General features: G+C 42.1%; 1 protein-coding gene across 1 annotated transcript; it reads right to left on the minus strand.

Moving 5' to 3' along the window:
• Positions 1 to 296: 296 nt before the first annotated feature.
• Positions 297 to 27686, minus strand: DHX9 (DExH-box helicase 9). The gene is made up of 27 exons (XM_054211180.1): positions 27450 to 27686; positions 25540 to 25680; positions 24147 to 24258; positions 23763 to 23875; positions 23212 to 23357; positions 20014 to 20060; positions 19226 to 19359; positions 18523 to 18612; positions 18267 to 18428; positions 16811 to 16888; positions 16302 to 16493; positions 15657 to 15798; positions 15052 to 15134; positions 13698 to 13854; positions 12951 to 13051; positions 11916 to 12129; positions 11628 to 11722; positions 11365 to 11438; positions 10560 to 10712; positions 9266 to 9426; positions 6929 to 7040; positions 6092 to 6253; positions 5804 to 5931; positions 4464 to 4693; positions 2675 to 2790; positions 1630 to 1830; positions 297 to 755 (listed from the first exon to the last, which is right to left on the minus strand). Exons 1-27 carry the CDS (start codon positions 27558 to 27560, stop codon positions 491 to 493), a joined length of 3720 nt encoding a protein of 1239 aa, XP_054067155.1. The 5' UTR covers positions 27561 to 27686; the 3' UTR covers positions 297 to 490.
• Between the last annotated feature and the right edge of the window lie 114 nt (positions 27687 to 27800).

The raw sequence follows: 27800 nt of genomic DNA on the forward strand, positions 1-27800 counted from the left end.
GTGCCACCAAGTGTACGGCGGCATCAGCCGGCCGGCGGCTGGCTGCAAAGGAACCAAGTGCCGCCTGGCACGGCCAGCAAGGCTCTGCAGCAAGGCCCGTTTGCACGGCGCGTTAGACAACAAAGGAAAAGCCCCACTGAGCCCAGGTTCTGCAGTTTGAAATGTGTTTGGCAGAGAATGAGTTTAGACACTGAAAAGGCTTCCGCAGAACGCCTTATACCCCCTACAACCAAAACTAACAACAGACAGCTTCAAAATCTAAATCTACATACAAATACAAAATTATAGCACAGAAGTCTTTAAAAACAAACTCTTTATTAAGAATAAAATGATACAACTTGCAGTAAATTCCCTAAGGGCACGGTATATTACAGAGCTGTACGTGTACTAAGGAACTGAAATGGCGGACAGACCGGGAACAGCACGGAAGGGATTCGGCAGAGAAACGGGCTTTTGTCAGAGTGGAAAGACTTCGATGAACTTCCGTTAACTACCACCTGCCCCTCCCCACATCCCCGCAGCCTCCTCTATAGCCACCACCAGCTCCACGATACCCCCCTCCTCCTCGATAGCCTCCCCCACCTCTGTAACCTCCCCCCGGGCCACCATGGGACCCCCGGCCCCCCCCGCGCCAGCCGTACCCGCCGTACCCTCTGCCTCTGTAGCCGGAGCCACGCAGGGAACCTCCCCAGCCTCTGAAGCCACCTCCGTTGTCGTAGCGAGGCATTTTGGGGGGGCGAGGACCATCTCCGAACCTGGCAGAGAGACACATTATATACTTGGTGCAATCTTACGGATTCCATTTTTTTTGTTTTTAATACCACAAGAATAATCAATTGCCAAGATACTCAGTTACGATGCCTCTGTTTTCTGTTATCAGAATACGATGTTTGATTTAATAGCTGCATTTTTGCACCTATTCCACTTCAGCAGAGCTGGAAGGGCCGGCCGCACCACATGAGCAGCCCCTCCTCTGCACCTCAGGCAGGTCCACACCCAGGGCAGAAGGTTTCCCCTCGCTCCCACTTGTCCAGCTCACACGAAGGCGTAGGGAGCCCTGGTCCTGTCTATGTGAGCACGCTCATCTTTATTTTGCTCCTCTCAGAACACAGCGAAGCGTACATCGAAGCTGCTGTTTGTTTCATTCCCTAAATTACTAACAGCTCACAGGTGTTTTCATTTTAATTTGCTTCAGAAGCAAGACCTGAAAACAAGGGGCAATAGAGGGGTGCAAGCACAGCCAAAGATCTATTTCCAGAGACAAAGATGAATAGGTTTGCCCAAAATAAAGTTGGATTCTTTAAGTCATTGTTTTGGGAGAGGCGATGACAGCTTTTATTCCTGAGAGCCGCCTGTCCTTCCTATGGAAACGGGCAGTGATCTATCTACACCAGGCTTTGACCGTGACAATTTTACACGCACTCAGACTACTGGCTTTGAAACAAAAGCCTGGGGCTCCTGTCCACGCGGGACAAGGCTCTGCTGGCGATTTCAGCTCCGGGCTGTGCAGGGAGGGAGCAGCGGAGCCGACAGCTCTGACTGCCCTGCTCAGGCTCTCGCTGTCCTTGGGGCGGAGGTTGCTCCTCGCCCCAGAGCCCCCACGGTGCGAGCCGGCGGCGCCGAGCTAACCTTGTGTTGGCCGCCATGAGGCTGATGCCTGCGGCTGACGGCCTGGAGATCTGACGGATGACATTCAGCATTCGCTCGTTCGCTGGGTCCAGCTGCCGAATGATCTCCGGATCTTTAGTTACTTCCACAACAAGAGCCTCCATTGCAGCACGCAGCGCGGTGATGCAGGCAGCTGCCGTGTGGGGCATCTTCAGCTTGATCCTAGAGCACAAAGTACATTAGATGTAGCACAACTTCTAGGAGAGAAGCTGTTAGGAAAGATGTTCGGGAGAGTGGCTTTTCATTGAGTGCTGCACACACCCAGCCAGAAATCTATGTTCTCATTTCTGAAATTCTGATTTGTCAATGAGGGGGGGTAAAATTTGCAAGATCTCTAAAATTTGACATTGTTAAAACATAACTATCCTTCTGTTTAAATTTGCTCTCGAGATTTAACATACTCGGGTAACGACCAATACGTAACTGCTCGCATTAAAACAGAAAGATAGAAAAATATAAAGTAAACTAAAAACATGAGGCGCCTCAAGATTCTGAAAGTTCCAGGCCGGCTCAAAAATATTAGTCAATTAAGCTTAAGCAATTCTTCACCTCCATTTTACTGACGGGGGGAGGGGGGGAACATCCAGATGGTATTTAGTCATGGCCGTAAAACGCATGCTGCCAGAGGCAACCATTGCTCTCCTCAAGCTGCACTTCTGAGACTTAAAAACAAGGTTTCCTCTGCCTGTGTCTGAAGAGGAGGTACAAAAAACATAGCAGCTCTTACTCACGTTCCAGTTGAAGAGGAAAAACCCAGCAGTTTTTATGGAAACTGCCTGGCATCATATTTTCAGTTCAGGCAGATAACCTGCCCCAAACAGTGCTGCCGATACAAAGCCTCCCTTCCTCAGAGGAGGCACAGGCAATGACCTCCCAATTGACCTGCAGCAGCACACAGCTCGCTCTAGGGCTCCTGTTCCAGAGACTCGTGCCTGCGTTAGCAGCCGCTCCCCTCAGCCTGCTCTTCCACAGACCTCCACATAATGAGCACCAGGCAGGCCCGTACCAGTCGTCCACCAGAATGAGCTCCCCGTCCGACAGGACCCTCTTGGAGGCAAAGAGCAGCAGCTGCAGCGGGCTCACCAAGGTCATGGCTTTGGCAGAGATGGCTCGCGTTCGAATCTGGGGGTGGAAGAGGAATACAACTCTTGAAGTGGAAAACAGACCCCTACACCTTCCTCTGACCCCTGAAACCAGAGAATTTTGTAAAAGAAAAAAACACCACCCAAAAAAATTCTAGGTATAATGTTAGGAAATAACAAGAGCGCACACACATAAAAAACTGAATGCTGGGCAGATGTTTCCAGGGATTCAGCACTGGCTGCTGCAAAGAAACACCAAAACTACCTGCCACTTAAAAGTATTCATTTTTCTGTGACTGCATGTCTGCACTTATGTAGCTGACGCTGGGCAAGAGCCATCTTATGCTTTGTCAACCTAAAAATGACCAAGGCATAGCTGAATTATCTTCCCACCTTCTGCATTGCTGGGGTGGGATGAACATCTCATGTTGCTGCTTTGATTGGGTCCTACACATGGAAATTCGGACGCTGCTCCACTTCCGTGCAACCAGCCCCTTTGTCATTTAATAGAAACAAGACCTGAAGCTTGTACTTTCAGTGAGCACTTGGACAATAACAAGCCGTCGGACCTACGCCAGAGACAGCAGTGCTGACCACACGAGCTACTGCCCTTCATTTTACAGAGGGACTGAAGACTGCAGCCTCCCACCCTCCTTTCTTTCACACAGGACCATGATGGAACGTGATGGGCAGAACTCGATGTACTCACTTGTCCTCAGGGAGAAGAACTGTAACTCTGAACAGTGTAGACAGTGTGACAAAAAAGAAACCCCTACAGTGTCACCTCTTGCTGTAAGATCTTAAGAGGCTCCCCTTACAGCACGAGGCCTTGCTAATTCGCTGCCTATCCTCAAACACATCTCTACAGCAGTTCCCAGGCAGAAGGAACGCTGGTGCTGTACACAGCTGGTTTCAGCAACCAGCGACAGCATGCACGAGGACGTCCCCATCACTGCGCTGGAGTGACTGTGCCCGGGCAGCACAAGCAGGCTGGCAGCCCCGGGGCCGTCTTCCAGCTACGGCCCACACAGAGGCATCGCCTTCGTTTGCTTCTTGAGAGAAGGGCGAGCAGGAGCAGCTGCACTCACAGTGGCCATCACTGGAGCACAAGAGAGCACCCAGGTGTTTATGTGTGCATGTACAGCACATGCGGAGTACACAAAATTAATGGGATGGAGGACAAGGTCATGGGGACCCCGGGGAAGGCATCCCAGGGTTCTTCTGAGATGCTTGGGAAATGGGAGTCATCCTCGGGAGATGACAAACTACCTACATGCCAGAAAGGGAGCACCCCACTGCCACGTTACACGTTCCTATTTTCTCTCTGGATCCGTAAGTAGCAGAAGTGCTAAGGGCAGAAAGTCTCTAGTGCCTAATTGGTACGGAAGAGCTCCTAAAGCAAGCTCTTAAACAAGATAATAATTTAGATCTTGCGCTACGAACCGGCTGTTTTCACAAAACTCACAGAACTGGCTATGCAGCTAAGACCTCTGCTTCTACTGAAACTGGTTGATGGAAAGTTACTGTAAAGGCTGAGTGACACCATGACCATATAAGGCTCACTTTCTGGAAAAAACAAACAAACCAAACCAAAAAACCCCAAACAAGCTAAACACCACCCAAGCGTATCTTTCTTCTTACAGCTTTTTTACCAAAAAGAGCCTCTTAGACACCTTGGCAGCACATGATCAAGAACAAATTCAAAGTCTTTACCTTTTCTCCGAAAACAAAAAAAGGTGAGGGATACTTGATGTCCTGGCTGCTGAAAGGGCAGTTGACAGATGACTTGTGGATGAGCGCATTGTGCCCCTCAGTGGTAAGAATTTTCCTCTTCTCCTTGTGGTAGCAGACATTGGGGTAGACCCCAAAAGCAAGCAGGGAGATTACAACATCCAGATTATTATCTGGTCCAGTGTTGTTAAATGGTTGAGTCATCAAACATTCTGTTGACAGAGAACAGAAGACTGGCTCACATCCCTGGGTGGCGCAGGACAGGGCAGGAGAGTTGTTTAGCGTCCTGGACCAATGCATTTTCTCATTCAATCAACTGGTAGATGTGCATCTGTTCTCAAACGACCTCTGCCCTCAAACCATTTCAGTTCTACATTTTCAACTTATTCATGGAGAGAAAAATCTGAAAAATACTACTACAAAGAGATGTTTTTCTCCCCCAAGCTCTTCAAAAACAAGGAGAGAGGGGTTTGCCCAGAATGTGCTGTACCACAGTGTGCTTCCTGTCATTTGTTTTGGAGACAGATCTTTTGGGGGAGGTCAGAATGGATGTTTTCATTAGTTTATTTGTTACAAACCTCCCCAGAGTCTCTGGTGGCTTGTTTTCAGGTCATCTTGCCCAGAAATAAAGTTAAGGATAAATGCAGCAATGATCCTAGCAGCATGAGGAGAAAAAAAAATTACAGGAATTTAAAAAAAAAAAAAAACAACAAAAAAAAAAACCAAAGGAGGGGTAGGTGAACATCTGCTGAACCCAGCCAGCCATGCCATTTAACTGAGCAAGCTCCTCAGGAGCATTACGCAAATTCAGAACCTGGTCAACTTTGAGAATTTTATTTTTTTTCTTAGAAAACTGAGTAAGACACCACATTACTGCACATCCCTCCTGCGGCACAAACCCAGCAAATCATAAGGCACATAGCACACTATTTAGATCACACTCCCCCCCTAAGGCTAATGAAAAGGAGGGGGAAAGCACAACACAGCACATTTTGGAGATGCAACAAGTGCAGGAGAAAGAAAATCAGGGAGGTAACTCTCTAAGGACGATTGCTTAACAGATTTTTTTAATCCTGCAGCCCTAATCTCAGCCTCCAATATCTCCCTGTGTTGCACCACAGCCATCACAACTTCTCTGGTTTAGAGAACTACGAGAGAACAAGACAGCACTGAAATTTCATCTGAACACAGCTGTAAAAGCAGAATAGCTTTATGGCAACTCCACTACAGTCCTCTGTGCTTGTGTGTTCATCTTACTCATTTATTTCTCATCTCAGAATGAAAAATGCCATCATTAAATTACTATGTCCAAGCAGAATCACCTTCAGGGAAGCCAGAATTAATAAGTATTTCTTTCAGCTGGACTTTTGCTTCCCAAGTCATTCTAAGAGTAGCCATGCTGAGTCTTTTGCGTTCACAAAATCTTTTTTCTGCTTCTTCACCACCCATTCTAAAAAACAAACAGAGTGAATTAGAAGTCTGTTCAAGAAAAGGCAAAGTGCGACAGTCCAGCTGTCATAGCATCCATTAACACATCTAGTCTGGTCACAAAGCTGCTCGCTCTGCCTTACCCATAACTTCTCATCAAATTTTGTGCCAAGACAATATACCTTGCATCATCCCAGGCTTGGAAGGCGGAGAGCAAAGCAACGTGATCTGAAAACCTGTTCCCAGCAAAATTCCTATGGACATAACCCAGGCGTTTGCCTTCATTGATGAAAGGTTCAGGGAAACAGGTAGCCGCAGAGATGGTACAAATAGCATCTCCCACACTGAAAGAAACCACAAAAGGTATCAGGTATCATGGGTTTATTCACAGCGTCGCTGCCAGCAGCTGTTACGGGCAGTTGATGTTAGTAAAAACTTCTCCACTAGAGACCTTGGTAATTTGGCCCTTATCTACCAGTTCTTCACAGAAACGCCTCCCTGGAAGGGGATGTTAAATTTGCTCCAATTCCAGTCCTTTCACAACAGCAAGTGTTCACAAGCCCTTTGTCTATCTTCCCCCCTCCTTCCCCCACATCCTACACCATCTTCTTCTAGTGAAAAGGACTGCACGATCACAATCACAAATAACACATCTTTACTTCTGCTAAAGCAAAACGTGTAGATTCACTTTTCTTCTTATCTAGGTGTCAAATGTCACATCTCCCCACCTCTACTTCACTGCTGCAATTAAGTATTTAGAGTCCCACTCTTCTGTAAGTATTTCTAAGTATTCAGCTTCTACTGGTCCCTTGCAGTTAACTCTGACTTTCATGAATACTTTATTCCCTGTACTGTATACCATCTATCCTCTGCTCTCATGAACGTTCAGATTCCAATCCCCTGTTGTAGCATTTATTGCTCATCTAGATATACTGGTTTTTCTCTTGTAGAGTGCGTGTCTAGAGGCTCAGGAACTCAGAGAAACAAGATGACGACCACTGAGACTTACTAAAACTTACTAAAAAATACAGCCCATTATCATCATCTTGCCAAGACGAGGTTCAATGGGAAGTTTGGCTAGGATTCTTCCAAGAGGTGTCAACTCATCATTGGAATCCAGGGCATCAAGCTCTGAAACAAGATCTCTTATTATCAAAGTTGGTTAGCTAATCCCAGAAATCCTCAGATAAGAAACTGAATATTTTAATAACTGTGTTTAAATTGAACGCAGTCTTTAAGTTTAATATTGTTTACAATATTGCCAACCTGATTTTCAAAACTGGTCTGAGGTCAAATAAACTTTGCCTGTACAGATGTTTTACTACCTCCTCCACAATTAAAATAATTACTATTTAATTATACATATTTTTCCATTTCTTTTTAGTTTGCTTCTGTACAAACGACTATTACACTACTCAACTTTTTTCAAGTCACAGAATCATAGAATGGTTTGGGTTGGAAGGGACCTTAAAGATCATCCAGTTCCAACCCCCTGCCATGGGCAGGGACACCTCCCACTAGACCAGGTTGCTCAAAGCCCCATCCAGCCTGGCCTTAAAAACTTCCAGGGATGGGGCTTCCACCACCTCTCTGGGCAACGCCTTCCAGTGTCTCACCACCCCCATGGTGAAGAGCTTCTTCCTGATGTCCACTCTGAATCATCCCATCTCTAGTTTTAATCCATATTTGATCTAATAAATCTAACCTCATTTCTGCCTCACGAACACCAAAGCAGCCCTATCACAGTCAACTGTAGAGTCTTCATTGCAATTGCCAAATCACAGAACCCCCTCTTCATCAAAAAGAGACCACCACAAGCTCTCTTCCACAAGGCTTTGCCTGCCCTTCTCCCCTTCCATTACTTACAAACGATGACCTGAGCTCATCCTCGAAGCTATCAAACCATTGTCAATAATCAAACAAGTGCGTGTGGCTGTTTGCTGTACAGGCTGCAGGGTCTCATCAGTCTCCTTATCTTTCTAGCCATTTGGCCACAACCATTAATCTCTACTCCATAAAACTATTTTTAAGTTTGCATGACAAAGAAAAACAATACAAGTGTGATCTTTAAAAACCCTTTTAAGATATAAATGAAAAATGCAAACTTATAGTTCACGTACTCTATATACAGACTACTTTGGGAAACTGCAGCATACCTAAAAGCTTTACATTTAAAAAAAAGCTTTGGAGCCTCAGCAATTAAACGGGAAAGTGAACAAATAAAGGATGCCTGAGCCAGTGTCAAATCCATTTTTCTTGGTATCTATTGAACTCAAAAGCCAAAACAATATTCTGAAGAGCAGCCTGTCTCACCATCCTAAAAACTAGTTGTATACATGCACTGAAAAAAATCACAGGTCATCCAGCAAATGGAGGCACAAGCAGGAAGGTCTCTTTGGTGTTAAAGATGAAAAGGTTTGCCTTTTCCCCTGCTTTGCATTTCATAGCTGCGGCGTAAGAAAAGCACTAACAATTTTTAGATCAGAAAGTCATTAAACTTGAACACACACATATCCATAGCTATGTTTTTAATTCTGGTTGCCCTTCTGGAGTGGACTAGATGATCTCTAGAGGTCCCTTCCAACTCTGACAAATTCCGTGATTCTGTATACAAGCAGTGTAGGCTCGTCACACAATTTTTTCATAGAATCAACAATCAAATAGATATTTAGGTTCTTAGAAATTTTAAGTGCTTATTTAGTGACATTTGCAAAGCACGCTGAGGTTTGAGATCACTGATTTTAATCTAAAACATAAATTTAGGGTTCCTCCTTGCTTCATTTTACTCACATTCTAGTTAGTTCCTTGAAGAAACTGGGGAGACAGCTTAGCCTCCACCTCAGGTTCTCCTGTTTGAGCAGTGTACAGATGCTTGCATATTCAAAAACTGGAGATTTAATTACTTGACAAAATACTGAGATCTTGGGTCAGCAAACTGTACAAAGCAGTAATTATTCAACAGACCACTAACCTCTCTTTTTCAGTACTTTTACAGGAGTTTTGTAAATGCCTTAAGCACTGGACTAAGTCTACATCATACACAGCAGTGCCACAGCTGGAAAACAGGAAGCTGGAAGCTAGCATGTTACTGGTAAAATAACAAAACAAGCCTTAAGTTTAAAGGCTCAAGTTTCTTAAAGGAATGACACTCCACTTGGGAATTCAAGTATTTCTTCAGCTGCAAAAGATGCTGCCACCCACATGATGCATCCAGGAAACACCTTGTTGTTCCGGACAGCACGCTACTACTCAATCTAACCAGAGATGTTAAAGCGGTTTGTAAGTGATCATTGTACATGGGAAATCACTTGGAGTCAGCTTCGTTAACATACAATCTCATGGACAAACAACGATACCTCTTAACGTGCGTTCTGCTTCAATCACTGCATCCAAAGGTGGCGGCTCTATTGCTTTGGCCAAAAACTGACCAATTCCTCCCAGCCGCAGTAATTTGATGCTCAAAGCAATTTCATGAAGTGGTGTCCGAAACATTTCGGGTGTCATATGAGTTTGAAGTCTGGAATGAGAAGAGAACAAAAAAGCCCATGGTTTTTTGAACACAGATAGAGCTCTTAAGTCTACTGCACAGTGTGGTTAGTGATCCTTTACCTTGCTGGTTGACAAATGAACTCCTAGGAGTTCACTGCTCTGAGCAACAGACAGCTAGAGAAGGTTTCAAAACACCTTGAACAGATATTCAGATTCAGCTGGCACCAGATGGTAACTCTGAATAGATTCTCTGCACAACTCCACAAACACTCTTTCCTTCCTAGGCACCATGGAGCCAGTATATTTTGGTTTTATATTCTTTGAAGGAAGGTAACCTTAAAGTCATGAAGTCCCGTGTTCACTTCAGTAGCCTAAGTCAGTTCACTGTCAAAAAAAATCTTAATTAAAATCACTCCACTGTACCAGGCGGCGGATCTAAATAAATTTGAGCAATTTAAGCAAAGTTTTTGATCAACTGATGCTTTCAGAGGTTACAAAAAACTAAACATCAAACACAGCTCTGCTCTAACGGCTATGTGAGAAAGAGGCACTGAAACTTTCATGAGAGAGATCAAACACTGAGCATAACAGCTGGTTAGACTTCTGCAACCAGCAGAAAGATTTCTGTGGCTCTGGTAACTGAGAAACAGCTTGGCACATAGCAGAGGTCAAAAGTTGCAGCAGCAGGCAAGGTGCTAGAGCAGCAGTTCAGCAGCATGAAGGGGTTTCCTGGCCACAGAAGGGGGATGGAGGGAAAAGTAACATCTGTCTTTTTACCACTTTCATGACAAAATTGCTTGTTACGTGAAGATGCCAGCTTTGAAGGCAGACTAGAGCCTTACCCTCATTACAAAGCTCTTTTCTGCCTGGACTCAATTCCAAAGCAGTATCATTTTTCTCCTGTGAGGTTCTGTAGGTTGCAGTGAAGTTCTTAACAATAAAATCACAAACTTATTTGTCCACCGCCCAGTATGGGTAAAAGCATGTAATTTTTTTTTAAGCAAAAGAACTGAGATACCCAAGAATTCCAGCGCGAACTGACTACATGCATCTCCTCTCTGTGCTTCCTGAATTTATTTCCCCAGTTTGATCAAAAGTAGCATACAACGGTTCTGGCAGAAGTCTCTGAGGTTATTTTATTTCTAAAGAGCACAGCCTCACCTTTCAAAGCGAGCTCTGCTGCACAAATGGAAACAGAATCCAGCACGCACACGTCCGGCTCTTCCTTTCCGCTGCTCCAAATTAGTTTTTGATGCCCAGACTGTGGCATAGTTTGTCATGTTATTATGAGCAGTGAACAGCTTCACTTTTTGTCTGTTACAGAAAAAAAAAACAGCCTTAAGATCAGATGTTCTTCATCTTAAGTCCTGCCAAATCAGTTCTTATTTTATTCCTTGCAGCCACACTGTTTTTAAGAAGCAAACCACCCCTGTTTGACTAGCTAAGCTTTGGACAGTTAGCCATTTATCTGGAAGGTAAAGTGTCATACTCTTTATAAAGCGGTGCCCCAAGCTATACACAGAATGAAGTTTTCACAACTGTCTCAAAAGCTTAACATTCTCATGCAATTAATGAGACCCCTATGTGCTCAGAGAGCACACGTAGCAAGATAGGATCTCTAACAGACTACAAAAATCTTCTTCTTTTCCCTCAGTTAGACACTGAGTGTTTGTAATACTCCTTTGGCAGACAACATATTTCAAATACGCATGGAGACCCAGCGACACCTCACATGAATAGTGCCAGCGTGAACGCAGCTGACCAAAACCAGCCCACTGAAATGCCAGTGTGGTTTGTAACTGTGTTGAATGGCTAAAGACAATGCAAATTTGTCTTGAGCAAGTTAGAGTCCTCAAATTCAGCTCTGTGACTATGGGAACACAAGGCAGTTCTGTGTGTTCAGAAAACCTTTTCTGCATTCCAAAGAACAGGATTTAAAAAACAAAAAGCTACTTCATGAACTCACTTGCAGGAGTCTATAACGTAGACCACATCATTGATGGTAATGCTAGTCTCTGCAATGCTGGTAGATAAAATAACCTATAAAAACAGGAGATGCATATTGAAATATATTGGGTCTGAAAAAGCTAGGGATGGACTGCAAGATAAACTACATTAACTACTGCAAGATAAACTACATAACTTCTACTAAAAAAAGTCAGCAGTGCATTCCAGAAAAGCACAAGAGAGCGAAGCATGTTACACTCCCCAAAGAGAAGGCACGCATACTTTTGTTACTCCGGGAGGCACAGGATCAAACACTCGACGTTGTTCCTCCAGAGGAATTTGGGAATGCAGAGGTAGAATTCTATACTGGCGGCCTCCTACAACATGAACACAAGGTGGTCAGTAACTGTTACTGTGTAAATCACATTTTTTCTTTGCACAACATAATCATTTTTACCCATTTATTCTCACGACAAAACAATCCTGCTCCCACTCAGATAACTCATCTTTACACATTCAGTAGTTTCCTTTGGAAAAGGAGATGAAACATAATAGAACAGTTGCTTGTACCAAAGCGTGGATTCATTTCTAGATGCTTCTGCATTGTATATATCAAGTTCCAGCCAGGCAAGAAAACAAGTACAGCTCCCGGGACATTCAGGGTCTTGATATAAATTAGCAGGGCCTCAATGAGTTCAAAAGAAGTTTCCTTCTCATTCAGCTGAGCCATGGCGTGCTTTGTTTCTGGGCCATATTCATCACTGCAAATAAGGTTGCAATTGGCCTACAAAAAAAAAAACCACAAACACAAAAGAAATCATATAAATTAATTTACTCGACCTTACCAGACTGGAGACTGGCTGCCCAGGCAAATAGGAAAATGAGATGTGTGGATAGGGAAAACCATCTCAGGGACAGCTTGCAGAATGACTCACAATTAGCAGTTCAAGTCCTGCTTCCCCAGCTTTCTAATACAAGAATGGAATTGTAATTCCATTGCATTGAGTTATAACTCAATAAAAATTTGCAGCAGGAAGCTATCAAATGAATTTAATTTCTATTCAGATAAATGAGGATAACTAAGCAGAAGAAAATGCTTCTCTCAAGAAAACCTAATAATTTTTTAAAATTTCAAATAGCTGACCTAAACAGTAGCTTCAGACCTACAAATTAAAAGCTTTATCATGAAAGTGATAGTTTCTTGACAATGCGTGTAAGCACTAACAATATCAATTGCAAGAGAAAGAAGGGAGAAAATCTAAATTTTCACCCTGAAAAGGTATCACCAAGCTCATATTTCTGTCTCCATTTCTCCTGCCAAGGTCACCAATGTTTTCACTGTTAAAAGCATTTCAGTTCTATCTTTAAAAGAGAAGTAGGCTGACAAACCATGAGAATTTTAGCTCCCACAAAAAAATAAAATCTTCAGTTTACAAGGGCAATAAGAAAATTCAATTCTATTTCTGAAGTTTACAGCAATCTCAGATGTTAAAAATACGAAAACTGCTAAAAACATTTAAGTTCAACAATGCCAAATGAATTACGCTTGAGCTAGAGTCTTAACTGGCACTGTTTAATTTTTCATATCAAAAAAGTCAAACATACATCATCATCTTCACCACCTTCCTCATCCTTCTCTTTCTTCTTCTTTTCCTTTGGTGGAGGAACGAACTGAGTCATTTGAATGCAATCTTCCAGGAAATAATCTGCAAGCAGAAGCAAGCATTGGTTATCAAGAGTGACCGCTAGAAGCCTGTGTCAGTGAATACAACTCTACTTATCATCTCTCAAGATTCCTCTGATATAATTGCGTTATTTCAGAGTACGAAGCCAAGATTGGAGAAAACTCCTTGGCTGTCAGCTACGGTATGAGAATTATTCCCACAATTCCAACGATTCTTCCTCTATTCAATATACTTCCACATAGTTTTGTACTGTTGTTTTTTCTTTTTTTTTTTTTTTTTTTTAATACTGGCTGATTTAAAGCTATTTCCATTATTCCTAATATCACAGACAAGCGATCTGAAACACCACAGCTTGATTATTACTATTTCATTCTCTAATGGAAACTACCCCAAGTGGTGGTGCTTTAGGATGGGGGGGGCGTTTGTGCTGTGGGGTTTTTTTGTTAAGGGGTGGTGTGGTGGCAGTAGTACTGTTTGTTTGTGATTTTAAACCAAACGGTGCTATGAAATGATTCGGTGTTTTTGCCTTCTTTGCTCAGGGTAAGCCACATCAGTAAGACATGACAATCCAAAAGCATTGTGTATCTTGCAGTACCCATAATTTTAAAGTGTATGACTGATAAAATAAAAACTAAAGCAGTTCCTGAAAGTCCAATCAGTGATTTACCTTGGACAGGGTAGGTTCTACCAAAGACCTCAACGATAGGACAGTTGAAGAAGTATTCGCAAAACATACTAGTATCGATCGTGGCAGACATGAGGATAACCCTGATTTCAGGATATGCCTGAACTACATCTCTCAGCACCACCAAGAGAAAGTCAGTCTGCATACAAAGAGAATAAAAGCATCATTAATTTCCTACTCATAAGAAGCAACATCTTCCCAAGAGACCAGAAAGAATTACACAGACATATACATTTATTGAGCAGGAGCTTTGTTGGGCAAGAGAAGTACCAGTTATGAAAACAGTATTCTGCCACCAGAAACAGTCGTCAGTGCTTTATTTTGCAAATACTGCAATTCCTGGGGTAAGTGAACTTTAGGATTTCCAGTGTAAAAAAGAGTTATTCTTTTATCAGAATGAAACAAACTAAAGGAAAGCATTCAGAAATAGTTTGCTTCCTTCCTAACAATACATTACAACCTAAGGTCTTTTAAATTCGGTTTACATATAAAGTAGCCATAGTTCATAAACTAAATAGGAATGACTCAGCACAATTGTATGCGCACTTTTATAGTTCTATTTAAACATGGTATTTATTTAGTTTGGCCATGCAAGCAGGCAGGCCCTTAGCTCAACAGATAAAATTCTAATCTCGTTCAAAATTTGAGAACTTATATTTTACAACATTAATACAAACTTAAAAGATGAAGAAATCAGAAAAATCTGCATTGCAATTCCATCGAAATGAGTCTCCAGATTCCGTCAAACAAGCTGAAAGAGCATGTCAGAATGTAGCAGTCTCTCTCACTCTTCATGTGGCAAAGCTAAAAACTATACGGAAGAACCAAAGGCACAGAAAACATTTCCCATTTCTTAAGTTACATACAATTCCTCCCCCAATTCTATTTTTAAACCTGTTGTATTTTTCTTTGTGTCCAAATTGAAATGTGTCACTATCAAAACGGCAGCTTCTGTAAATACCACTGCTGTTTGTTATGGTAATACAACACTGTTAGTAGAAAAAGCACGCCAAAATGAAAGCGACATTCAACATGCTCCCACATTTGGACAAGAAGTGCTTGTACCACGGCGTTCTATTTTCCAGAGAGGACCAGGACATAGAAGGAGATCCTAACAGGCCAAAGAGATAGGGCAGCAAGTAAGCAAAAGTCCTTGCTCTTTTAATACGTAAGCACTCATTAAGAGAAGAATTTCTAAAAATCTTATCGAAGATGGAAGGCAATTAATGAAATGCAGTTTCCTTTCACACGTTTACTATTACACAAGAACACATGCAAAAGTTAAACAGAACAGAAGCACAGAGAGAAATAGGATCACAATCACCAGCTAACTCACGTTAATGTCTCTCTCATGGATCTCATCAACGATAACATGACTAATGCCACGGATCCCAGCCTCCACCTTTCTCAGAAGAACACCTTAAACAGACACACTAGTTAAACATTCATGTAGGAAACAGCCCGGTCTTCCCCGCACCCTATCTCTTTTCATCAAGAACAGTTGCACTGATTTAAAAATCAGCAAGTGCGAAGGCTGCCCAGCACCTTTTACAGCCCCATCTCTAATTGCCAGGCTTTCATTTGTACAAGTGATAGGGAGGGGATAAAGTATTACTACTAGAAAGACTCTTTCTTCTTTCCCACCAAATACCTCTTCCCCTTCTGTCTTTTAAGGACGATCAATATATGGCAATTTTGTCTCTTCAGGAGTTTATTTCTGCGTGGTATTAGATCTGTATTATCATACTTATGAATAACAATCGTAATCTTTCTCTGCACAACAGTGCGTCAGCAAACTTATTCTATCAAAAAAAATATCGTTAATCTTTTAAACATATTTTCTAAACATTTTAATGTAACCATGTTTCTGCTTTTGCTGCTAACTGAGAGAATTCAGACCCATAATTAATAAGCTCCAAACATAAACAAAACAATACAGACCTACAGTGCAGAACATGACACTGGCGTGCGGCCGAGGAAGCACAGATTCAAATCGCACGCTGTATCCACAGCTTTGCCCAGGTTGTTCTCCTCTCTCATACGACACACGCTCTGCTACAGAAACGGCACTAATCCTCCGAGGCTGAGGGATGAAAAAGTTTTCTCTAGCTTAATCATTAAGTTTTTTTCAGTTTATCAGAATACCACTAAAAACAAGAAAGTAAATTATAAAAGCTACAGGTGTCTTAAGATTTCTTTACAGAGTAGTCATTAAACAGTAATAGCTAGAACAGCAGGCTTTTTTCTTCTGAAATGGTTAATTCTGCACATAAAATTACAAAGGAGGGATATAAGGATATACAGGAACTACCAGCTGGCATTTGCCAAACCGTTTCCCTTCAGTCTGCCAAAAAGTTTTCACCTGGACAAGGTACAAGCCAGATTACCCCAGCTGTAGATACAGGAAAGGACACTCCAAATGAAAATATACAAGATGCTGAGGCTTCTCCTACATATAGTACTGAGGAGATACTTTTATGCATGATGTCCCGTAACGATAATCCAATTTCTCAGCATACCCTAATAGGTGATTTGTAGTATCCGATGACAAAACCTAGGCAGCTGCATTTGTAACATGTTCCTGACCTGTGTCACGACTATGTTGCACTCTGCAGCTCTGTCGGTTTTGATGTATTCATCCAGGATATATTGTGGAACTTGGGTGGTTTTGCCACAACCAGTGGCACCACGAATTACAACAACAGAATTGTGATGGACTGCATCCAGAATTTCACTTTCAAAATTCTTCACGGGTAAGGCTTCTCTCTCTTGTTGGATCTGGAAAAAAAATAATCCAGCACACTTCCAGAAATCAACCTAATCTGCTCCACATGCATACTTTGCCTCGCTGTTGTACACAGGTTTTGCTTACACAAAGGAAAAACTGTGTAAGAACAAATCATACTTTGGATTTTTTCCTTTACACAGTGCAACACATCCCCACATCCATCCCAGTGTAACATCCAGCACTTATGCACACTTGGTGCACATTGCTACTGAAATCCAGTCTTACACACTTTGTATAAAACACGCTTAACCTCTTTTGGAAAATAAGGACTAGCACAAGCACGCCATGTTGCAGGAAGCACACTTACCCTTTGCAATTCTTTGTCCTGCTCCAAACGGTACATGAAATCACTTTTCAAATCCATGCTTATTTGCTCTGGAGTGAGCTGGAAACACAAGACACCATTTGGAGGCTTTTTGACCCCTCTGCTTACCTATATCATAACGTCAATATAAAATCACTCACGCCAACATAGTGATTACAAATATCAGCAAAGGATCATTTCCTACGTAAGCCCCTGAAATCAGTTATGCCTATGAGTTATTTTCTTTCATTCTTTCCAGTGAGTTATTAATTATAACTAATAATGGCCATCCTCAAAGAAGTTCTCGGAAAGATCCAAAATACTGAAAAAGAATGGTTGTTTAAATTTAAATACTTCAACTGCTTGAGAAACACACTCTAGTCAGCAGTAAGCCAATGAGATACTTAGATGATCATTCAGACAGGAGTTTTTAAATGTATGGAATGAGATAATGTAAGCACATACCACCCACAGAACAGTAGCTGAAAAGTGAGCAGAGAGGGAAATTTATCAGGCAACTCTTGCATTACAACTAAGAAAGAATTTCAAAAAAATTCAAATTTTTTACCAAAGGGCTAATTGGTTTTGCTGAGAATAAGTTAGCTGCACCATGACTAGTACGTAGAAGTCATACTGAAATTTAAAGCCAGCTCAATTTGCAATGTCCGTAAATATACTGAATATGTGGTTTAAGTAGCAACACTCAAATTTGCATCAGTTCCATATTTTCTACATTAATATATAACGACCAATGTTAAATTAATGTCATTTATGGAAAAAACTGCAGTCAAAAAAAGTATTAAATTATTATTCTGGTCATAAGTACTCTGGTTCCCTGTTGTAGGAAACCGAAGTTCCTGCCCTGAGAGCCTTTTCTGACCAGGTTATACCAGTGCCCAAATTATGCCTCTGAACTTGGCAACCTAGTATTTCTTCCCCTTCTTCCTCATTTTGTCATGCCACATTGTCGCTCTTCATTTTTTCTGTGTTGAATGGAACTAGAAATGACCAAAAAAAAAAAAAAAAGCAAACAGGCTGATTGTGTAGTGACACCAGTGTGGAGCAGTTTCTCCCCTCCCAGAAAAGAAAGTCCTAGCATGGAAATACGGGAAAGAGAGGCTAGCGAATTATAAATGACATGCCCATATGCTTACCTTGTAATTTCAATTAGAACTTTGTATGGGCTGAGCTATAGCAAGCAAAAAGTGAAACAAAGCAAAGAATTGGGACATCCAAGATACTGCTGCTCAAGAACCTAATAAAACATTAAGTAAATACAAAGAACTCCTACCAATGAAAAGACTCCCTTCCTCCAGGTCAAAAAGGGAAGAAATTTTATCAGTGGACTGTTTCCTCCTTTGGAATAGCTCATACTTTAAATCCTGGGGGAAAAAAGCATTTAAAAGTTCCAGAAGCATGGGGAAAACAAACGACAAATCAATTTTTTAAGCTATCTTACATTTGCCAGAGGACCCTCATCAATATTGCAGCTGGTCCAAGGGTTCCAGTTGGAATGAGGTGGTGACCACGGAACAACTCCTATATGACTTTGTCTCTGCGATGGTTCGAAGTGGGCCAACTTTCCAACATTAATCACAACTGGATTACTGGGATCCTCAGGCTGTAAATCCAAAAGCAAAGTGAGCAACGAAAGATGAATGTATTAACAAGCAGGCCTGATGTTAAATACTGGAGTATCTGAACCACACACTCACCAATGGCACAATCTCCAGAGACAGTTCCTGCACAATGTTTTGCAGCCGATTCTCTAAGTCAGAAGACAGCGACACCTCAAAGGGTTCCACCTATTAAATGTTTAAAATCTACACGTTGATATACACAAAACGACAGACAACGGAAGCCAGAAATGAGGCTACCAGAGAGCACAATGAACCACCAAATAGTTTCCAGTGAAACAAGGTCAAAGAGTACCATCAGTTCAAAATTCACATTCTTGAAACATTTTGCCAACTTTTCATTCAACAAGAATCTGAAGAATACTTTTAAATATCTGAGTTTAATTTCAGAGGGAAGCATTCCCAAACTTGTAACTGAATACCAAAAAAAATGCTTACGTGCCAGAGCATGAAACGAAATAGCCAAGAATCCTATGCAGCATAAACAGAAGTCTTTAAGCATCTAGAAAATTTATACTGGAAAAAGCATTTATTACAAACCCTATTTCATTTAACATGCTGTAAAACTAGTTTACTTCTCCGTTCACATACACATGAAGTCATATTTCTGATCCAAATCACTGACCCGACCAGAAACAGTTGCTGGTCTACAGAATCAAAATTATTATTAACTCGTAAGCTGTTAAATACTTAGAGCAAACTTTAACTCACTCATCTTTTAAGAGAATACTTGTGTTATTAAAATGCAAGCAACAATTTCCAACTCCTCTACCAAACTCACCGATTCTCCTTTTTTCTTTGTCTGTCCGGAATAAGGTTCTATGACACCAAGATGGTAGAGCTGTCTAACCAAGGAAAGGGCACAGGACTGTGCTGCCAGCTTTTTGTTTGATCCATGCTCACGACCGAAAATCCCTGCAGCACACAAAGTTCAGAGCTGTAGTAGTTAACGAGTCAAACAGCTTCCACAGAAGATACTACTCTGAAGCGGGCTTTGTGTTTGTTCACATAGGCGAGGTTTCACGGAAAGAGTCTCAAACCTTATAAATTGAGAGTTCCAACATAAAATCCAACCAGACCCTTTCATCAGCTGACTTATACTAACTGTGTAATGTTACTTACTGACTTCGGGGGAACTCACGTTAAGCTTTTTCTGCATTCAAAGTCTAAGTATGATTATCGCATATCACCCAGTAACATCGTACAGATTTCACAACAAGCTCTATCTATGTAAACAGGTATGGTATGGGCAGCATGCCCACTGCCTGGGAACACGTTAGACACCTGAATTTCTCAGACACATGACGAACAAGTAATTAAGACAAACAAAACCTACCATACCTCACAAGCATTTATTCGTGCTGAGAAGAAAGAGTAGCGGATGCATGTAATGGACAAGCAGTAGAACACAACAAGAACACAGCACACAGAAAAAATATTTCACATCAGGAAACGAACATGGAAGTGCTCCAACACATAACTACAAAAGTCTGTACCCACGAGCATGGCCTATTCCTCTTACCAACACTCATCTCTTGCTAAGGTAAAAAAATAAATAGAAGCACTTACTTCTGCCCAGCTGCTTCACGTAAATGTTCATTTCTGCAATAAAGCTCCTGTAAGACAAAGAAAGAACACAACGGTACAATTATCAATAGTGGATGCTGACACTGCAAAAATAGCCACCCTTTCCAATTTTTCTAGGCAAAGACCTCTGTGTCCTCAGTCAGAGACTCTCAACTTATCAATGGTGAAGGTAAAATATTATTGCTTTTAGTCCCTTTAACCCCAAGGTAGTAGGTAACAGACAGGCCATCAATAGAACAAGCAGATCTGCTAAGACGAGTGCTGCAAATGCCACCGTTCGGCATTGAAATTTAAAGCCACACCATTAGGAAATACACTACTAGCTATCTAAGGCAACAATTATAAAGGAAACAGCATGTTAATTTAACATTAACATACATACCCCACTGTATCATCAACTGTACCCCACATTATACTCACGTAACCCACTAGTAGCCTGAGTTTATTAACACAGACACAACACTTAATATAGCTACCCTGGGTTTTGCCATACATTTGGCTGGCTCAGAGCACAGAGGAAACTAAACCAGGTCGTTTTGTCAAAGACCATTGAACATATCTGCACAGGACACGACAGAATACTTGAATTTTCATGAAGCCCTTATTGCCATACCCTAGGAACAGCATACAGTCAAAAGTAACTCTGCACAGCAAATGTAATAGTCTGCCCAGCAGGCAGGTAACCAATTCATTTAAAGGTCATCTGGTATATTAATTTAGGCTTAAAAAAAAAAATGAGAAAGACCTATGTTGACAGAGGATGATGGAAGTCAAGATCCATGTTTTTAAGAATCGCAAACCTAAGCATGTACTTGCACAGATTAAGAATAAAAGCCAAATTCTTATAAAACAGGATTTAAACTGGCAAATGTGCTTCAAGATGTATGACTGGGCTTTATCAGACTGAGAAAGTCTTTGAAAATTATGCCTTGGTACTTCCACAGCTGCAGGCAGAGCCTTGCATCTGTGTCCTTGATTTCTTGCTGTAAACAAACAAGCAAAAAAATGTTAAGTAAGGGATTTAAATTTCAAGTTAGAACTCCTTCCTGTACTACCAGTGAACTGACCTTCAGGCACAGTGGCTTCATGGGTCAAAGGCCACTGGCTTTCAGGGACACAACAGCCAACTAAGGCACCGATGACAGTATGTTTCTCAGCCAGGCCTACAGTCAGCATTCAATCTCATTATCCTCCACCTAAGGGGAGAACAGCAACACCAGAAATCAGTTTGCAGCAGAATCCCACGCGATTGTTTAGCACAGCCTCAGCAGCCCGCTCAGATCTTTGCAGTTGCTCACTGCTACCATCTTCAGCAGGAACAGGCAAAGGCATCCCACGCTACCGATGGAACCCCAGATGAGAAAAGCCACATCTCGTCCCTTACTATTGAGTTCATACTTTGTGTATTAGGAGAGCCATGTTTATATTTACAATTTATACCCTCCTGTTGTAATTTAAACAAAGTTTCCAAATGCAAATTTTCCATCTAAGTTCTTATACCATGTGACTCTGATTCATTGATAACAAAAATACATTTCTCCTTTAAAAACCTCTGAGAGCAAGGCTGACGTTTCTGTTATAAAGACCATTACTTTTTAAAAAAAATATCAGACTGGTAAGATATACAGCAACAGGCATTTCTTAAAAAAAAACAAAAAACAAACCAACAAAACCCCACAAACAACAAAAACCAACTATATTACTGTCCTCAAAACTCCAAAAACATCTTAAATTATTTCTCTCCTGTTACACATACCAAAAGGATTAAATCCAATAGTTTGCCCCCTCCCAGTGAACGCCAGAACACACTGGGATTGTTTCATGCCTATCCGATGCACTGCAGCAGATTGTTAGTTCCCCCTTCTGCTATTCCATCCAGGGCAATTCACACAAGCTTTCCTGGATATAGTAAATACAAAACTCTGAAATGCTCTCTGGAAGAACACTAAATGGGCTGAGAAACATACTGTCATCCGTGGCCACATCATTCTGCTCAAGATTATATGCCTTTAAATACATGGGGCTCAATGCTTTTCCCTGCAGAAGGCGTAACAAAATAATCTGCAAATTACGGAATAAAAGAAGTGCTCACGAACTACATCTGCAACAAGCATATTTAAAAGTCCTAGTACTGTACAAACTATTTTTTTTTATGTTACTCATTTAAGGGAAAGAAATGTCCTTGCTTGAAAACATGAATGTGACTTGAAGATAGGTTTTAAATGAGAATTTAGAACTTTCTGACACCAACATACATATTTTAGATGTTCTAAATGTTTGTAAGACTTAACAACAAAAGAATACCAGAAGTCCTGCAAGTGAGACTCTCATGGAAGACTGTAATAAGAAAATTAACTTGCCTTTCTAAAAAAAAATAAAATAACTCTCAAACAAATTTATATACACAAAAAAAACCCAAAACCCAACAACAAAAATCCAGCATCGGCAGCCTGTTGTTTCTGACCACAAAACATAATTTTATTTCACAAGAAGTAACAGAATGTCCTGAAGTTTCCATGATTTGTAAAGACTATTCCAAACAAGGGCAAAAAATCAAACCCATCAATTCTTTATGCACAATCTGTTATGCGTTATTTTCGTTTGGGAGAAGCACATGTAAATTTTCTGATGGAATGAGCAGAAAGTCAAAAAAAGACTAATACCCAGCTGGTTTCAACTGAAATTTAAGACCTTCAAAACTCCTTCTGGAAGATTCTGCCAAACTAATTTTTCCAGTAGAAGACTCCACTGTCAAAAAAAGTTAATTATAATAAAAATATAAATAAAATGTCCTTAAAGAACATTTCTAGATAAGCAAATGTAAGCATTAAGATTTACTCAAAATGTACAAAGGCAAGTACAGCCATACAAACAATTACCACAAGGAATTGAGCGCTGTTTCCACTCAAACTGACACCTCAACAGTTAGCTATAGCACAGCAGTCATTTTAAAAGCCACACATCCATAAAAAACATTAGACAGAAATTTCATTAGAGTCACTCTGATCTCGGCACTAAGGCTCTCCACCCCTGTTTCAAGATTTAGGGATGTTGTTGGTCCTGGCAAAGAACACTGCCTTCTCAAACAGCACCATGGAGCACTGCAAGTAAGTGCGATTAGCCACTGTCACTGAATATTTGTAACCCTTCATAGACAGAAAGTGACTAAAACTACTAAACCTGTTGTGATCAGGCCCCATTTCGGTGTATTTATATTCTTCCTGAATCTTCTCCTTTTGGAAAAACTGGTTCAGGCGTGCCTTGGCATTTTCCAAGGTCCAATTCCCGTGAAGATCGGCGTTTAAGTCCACTTCTGACTCCGAGGTCTAACATTGGGAAAAAAGTATCATTTATTGGTTTCTAATAGATTTCAGTTTTAAACATTCTTACAACAAGACTTTTAAATAACTTGTCTAGATGCTATAATATAATTAACATATTACAAAAAATGCTAAAATGTCCTCAGTATTTCCTTTTTCTTCCACAACAAAATGTTGTGGAACAAACAATTGGATATTCACAGTATCCAGAGTGATTTACTTTGTTCTTAGTTTAATGAAGTTACCTTTGTTAAAAGTCAGCAGGTAAATCTACAACTTATGGTAAAACCAACAGCAAAACATCAAATGAAAACTGCAAGCTTGATAATAAATGCTAATAACAAATGAAAAGGAGTGAAAGATATACCTATTTAAGAATGAACGTAAAGAGAGTGACGTAGAATGACTTACTGCCTGCACTTCTTGCTCCTCTCTCTTTGAATAGTAATCTTTCAAATTTGCGCCCCGATCCCACTGAGCTCCACGATTGCCACAGTTTCCGGGTGCTGCACCTGGGCCATTGCCTACCACATGGAAAAAAATAAAACAAACAGAAACAAAATAACTCTCCCAAAACATGGTCTTAGCAATGGAGAGGTATTGCCTGGCAATCTCAACAGGACAGGACCAGACCCTCAATCTCATGCAGTCATTCACACCCCTGCCTCAAAGCTACAGTGACTTCCACCTGCATTCTGTCTGCAGAATTATGCTATTTGGGAGAAAACCACACAAATTTATATGTTGTCTATATTACATCCACATTCATGTAAATTAGTGTTTTCACAGTCTTACCTATTTCAGCCTCTAGAATCAAATGCGGAGGAAGAGGGCCACCCAAAGTAGAAGTGGAACCAGTAACATCTCTAGCTGTGTCATGGCCATCAGGGGTATCACCACCTGCTGGCTAGGAGAGAGAACGAAGGGAAATATCAGCACATTCGTACAGAATACGTCTTTTTACTATTTAGCTAGAAAACTGTTCAGGCAGTTTAAAGAGACCATGCATCATTAAGCAATAGTTACCCTCAACGGTAACCCCCGATAGTAACACCCTTTTAAAAACTGCAAGGAATACAACTGCTGAATATTTGGCTTTTTGTGGGTGTTCTATAGAAGGATTTCCAAGCGACAAGTAGCCTGACTTACTGAAGTTCAGCAATCATAAAATCAACTGTTTCAGCACCCAGGGTAAAATAACAGATACCGGTCCCTATCAAGGGAACTCGAATATCTTTTGTGAACACAAACCAAAAGAAATGCTTTAAGAAAACATTAATACCTTTAGGAAATAACAGAATTACGGTTAATCATTACAATTTGAATTCTTCCCATTTTGAGATGCATAGGTTTAGCTAACTGATCACACCAGCTCTGCTTTATTCAAGACACAGAACATGCTACACCCATTTAGGACCCAGGCATGCAGCACGCTGCATTGCCATGAAACCGACTGGTACGTCAGAAAGGCTACAGGTCCCGTCGCCATAGGGCTTCACCTCAGCTAGTGAGGCAGGTACACTGCTTCCACTGCTCGAACTATGTATTTTATACGGACATATCCTTAATGAGGCACTAGAAAAGGACTCCTCCCTCCCAACGTGTAACTTGTAGCTTCATGCTATATTTACTGTTCCCTAAAATTGCTGTAAAGAGTTACCCAGCTCCTCAGCTTTTATGTGACAGTCACTGCTGACACTCACATGGCTCACAAAACATCATAAAAAGCAGCGATCCCGTTACACACATGAGGAGCTAAGGCATAAAGCATTTATCATTTAAAAAAATGCCAAGTTTTCAATGTCTGGTTTGAGATGTCTGTGACTTTTTTTTGTTATTTTATTTTTTAAAGAACACAGTATTATGTATCATAACATGCATTTAAAACAATTCCCAGTGTCAGATGTGAGTATTCAGCACTTTTAAAGTCAGGCTGCACCTTACAGGGACTATGAATTCTCCCCAGCCTCATCATTTATGCAGACCAAGATGCCGCTGTTTTTACCAGATCACTCTACGACATTCATTGTATGGATTCCAGCTGTCCAGCACTGCAAGCTGAAGTCCTGCACATTCAGTCTTCTTCACTCCACACAGGAGCCAAACTGAATGCCAGGGATGGAATGCAATGGGATGCACAGCACTGCAATTAAAGATTAGCCTTTGGTAAGGAGAAAGAGCAGCTTACGCCAAAAGCAGGAATTTCCTCTCTCTTCATTTCATTCACCCGAACTAAGTAATTGACAAAGTCTCGAGCAGCATTGCTCTGCGCGTCTTTCTTGTTAGTGGAATTCCCCATGCCCACGTAGTTAAAGCCTTCCACTCGAACCTGCAAATAAATCACAGATCAGTGGCACGTACAAGTGAACGGATCTTGAAAAGCAATAATACTGACTGAAACACCAACTTTCAGTGGCTAGTAAGTACAGGAGAAATACTATTACTATGTATCGTTACATATCTATACATATATATATTTCTGCAGGTTTTGAAGGTATACTTTATACCTATGAAACTACCTAAAGCATGGACCCACAGTCCATTCTTAGAGACCACGAGTGTTTCCCGAAACCTTGTTAAAGAAAACACTGCCAACACACAGCAGGAAACTCTGCCCAGGTTCACTTTCCTCAATCCCAAACCCTCAGACAAGAAGGACAGGAGTGAGCTTGTGTGTCCTCTACTGTAGCTCCATGTTATTACAGCTAGCAAGATGTGAGGTATTTCATAAACTTAGAGACAAACTTTAGAGCAGCAACTTTATATGCTGCTAGCTTGCCTGACAGGCTGCTGCAAAACTTGATCACAGGAAGTTTATTCAAAATTCAGACTAACCAGACACTTCACACCTGCTTTTCTGCAACAGCTACCCCTTGTCTTAAACAGGTACTGTCCTTCTTTCACATTTACAGTCAGCAACTCCATTTCATTTCAGCTTCACTAGGGTAGACTTCCACTCTTCAGTCTACTGACCACGTGAAAAGCTTTTTACTATAGCTAGTTGTTCTTTAAAAAAAACCAAAACTAAGTAGACTCGCATATAACATTCCAGCTAGTCCCAACCAGAATTTTGTATGCCACCAATGCCAGACTGCATTTCCTTCAGTGCTGAAATTACTCTTGTAGCTAATACCCATTTTCTTATCAAACAACACACTCCACCAGCATTTTGCTTAATGGGTTACAAACAATGAGCCTCCACTTTCAGCAGATTATCGTTCTGCCAAGACAATGGTATCACCAACCAAACAGTAACTGTACTGGATTCACAGCCATCCTACCAGACTGAAAATCAGTAAAAGAGAATGTTTTGGTAACATCTATCCATTCAGCTGTGAAGTTTCTACAGATGCTCATGGAGCACCAACATACGCAACACAGAACAGTTTAACGCATAACTGTACATACAACCACTTCAGCTGAGCAATGCTCAATCTCAGTTACACCACCTTGAAAACTGGTTCAGTATCACTGTGCTTCTCAGTTTTGTTATCAGAGAGGAAGATGAACGGGGGAGGAAGGGTATAATGACAAATTCAAGGCGTTTAGTGCAAATCTATGGCATCACTTACTAACTAACCCGTTCTGTGCATGGCCTGGCACTTCACGTCAGCTCATTCTCAGAGCCAACCCGAACGCAAAGCTCTCTGCTGGCACATCCACGGTGTCTGGAGCCAGGAACAGAGCAAGAGCGCAGCAGCACACAGACCAGCAGCCAATCCAACAGGAATTTTCTGATACATTTCAACGCCAAGTCCAAGGGAGCACCAAAGCCCCTCACGACGGTGGCATACAGCACCCCTTGCCGACAATTTGTGGTACAAGAAGGGTCACGCATGCCGAGCACAACATCGCGCTCAGTAAAAACCCACTCCTTTGCACTGGCGAGCAGCGCGCGAGGCTGCCTTCCCCTCACAGACCCACCAGTGCATTTCGCACCGCGCACCAGAAGCCTGGGCGCTGTGGCCGCGCAACGGCCAACCTCCCCCGGCACGGGCTCCCCCGAGCGCCGGGGGCCCGGCAGGCCCCTGACCCCCGGGTAGGCCCCGGATCCCCCGGCCCTCCCCAGGGGCGCCGTGCAGGCGGCAGGGCCCGCACCTCGCAGAGAAAGGTCTGACGGCTCCGGCCGCCGCCGGCGCGGATCTCGTAGGCCGGCGTCAGCTTCCTCCTGCCGCACCAAGCGTACAGGTAGTTCTTCACGTCCCCCATGGCTCCGGCCGGGGAGGCGGAGGACCGGGCGGGGGTGGGGGCACCGCCCGGGCCGCGGCCCGCCCGCTCCTCCCGGCGCCGGCCTAGCGGCGGGCAGCGCCGACTTCCCGCCCCTCACGGCCCGGGCCGAGCATGCGCCGCGACGGCGGCCGCGGAGGGACAGGGCCGGGCCGGGCCGTCACCGCCGGAGGGAGCCCCATGGCGGGCTCCAGCCTCACAGGGCTCTAGCGGCACAAAGCG

The sequence above is a fragment of the Rissa tridactyla genome, chromosome 8 (genome assembly GCF_028500815.1).
Source record: "Rissa tridactyla isolate bRisTri1 chromosome 8, bRisTri1.patW.cur.20221130, whole genome shotgun sequence".
Classification (NCBI taxonomy): Eukaryota; Metazoa; Chordata; class Aves; order Charadriiformes; family Laridae; genus Rissa; species Rissa tridactyla.

What these genes read in the sequence shown, in the direction of transcription:
- DHX9 (XM_054211180.1), bottom strand. Translation starts at nt 27,560, where the DNA reads ATGGGGGACGTGAAGAACTACCTGTACGCTTGGTGCGGCAGGAGGAAG. An exon ending in CTCTGGAGATTGTGCCATTG is followed by an intron (nt 18,429 to 18,522) that starts GTGAGTGTGTGG and finishes TTGGATTTACAG; the next exon opens with CCTGAGGATCCCAGTAATCC. An exon ending in CTCATGGCGGCCAACACAAG is followed by an intron (nt 756 to 1,629) that starts GTTAGCTCGGCG and finishes TCTCTCTGCCAG; the next exon opens with GTTCGGAGATGGTCCTCGCC.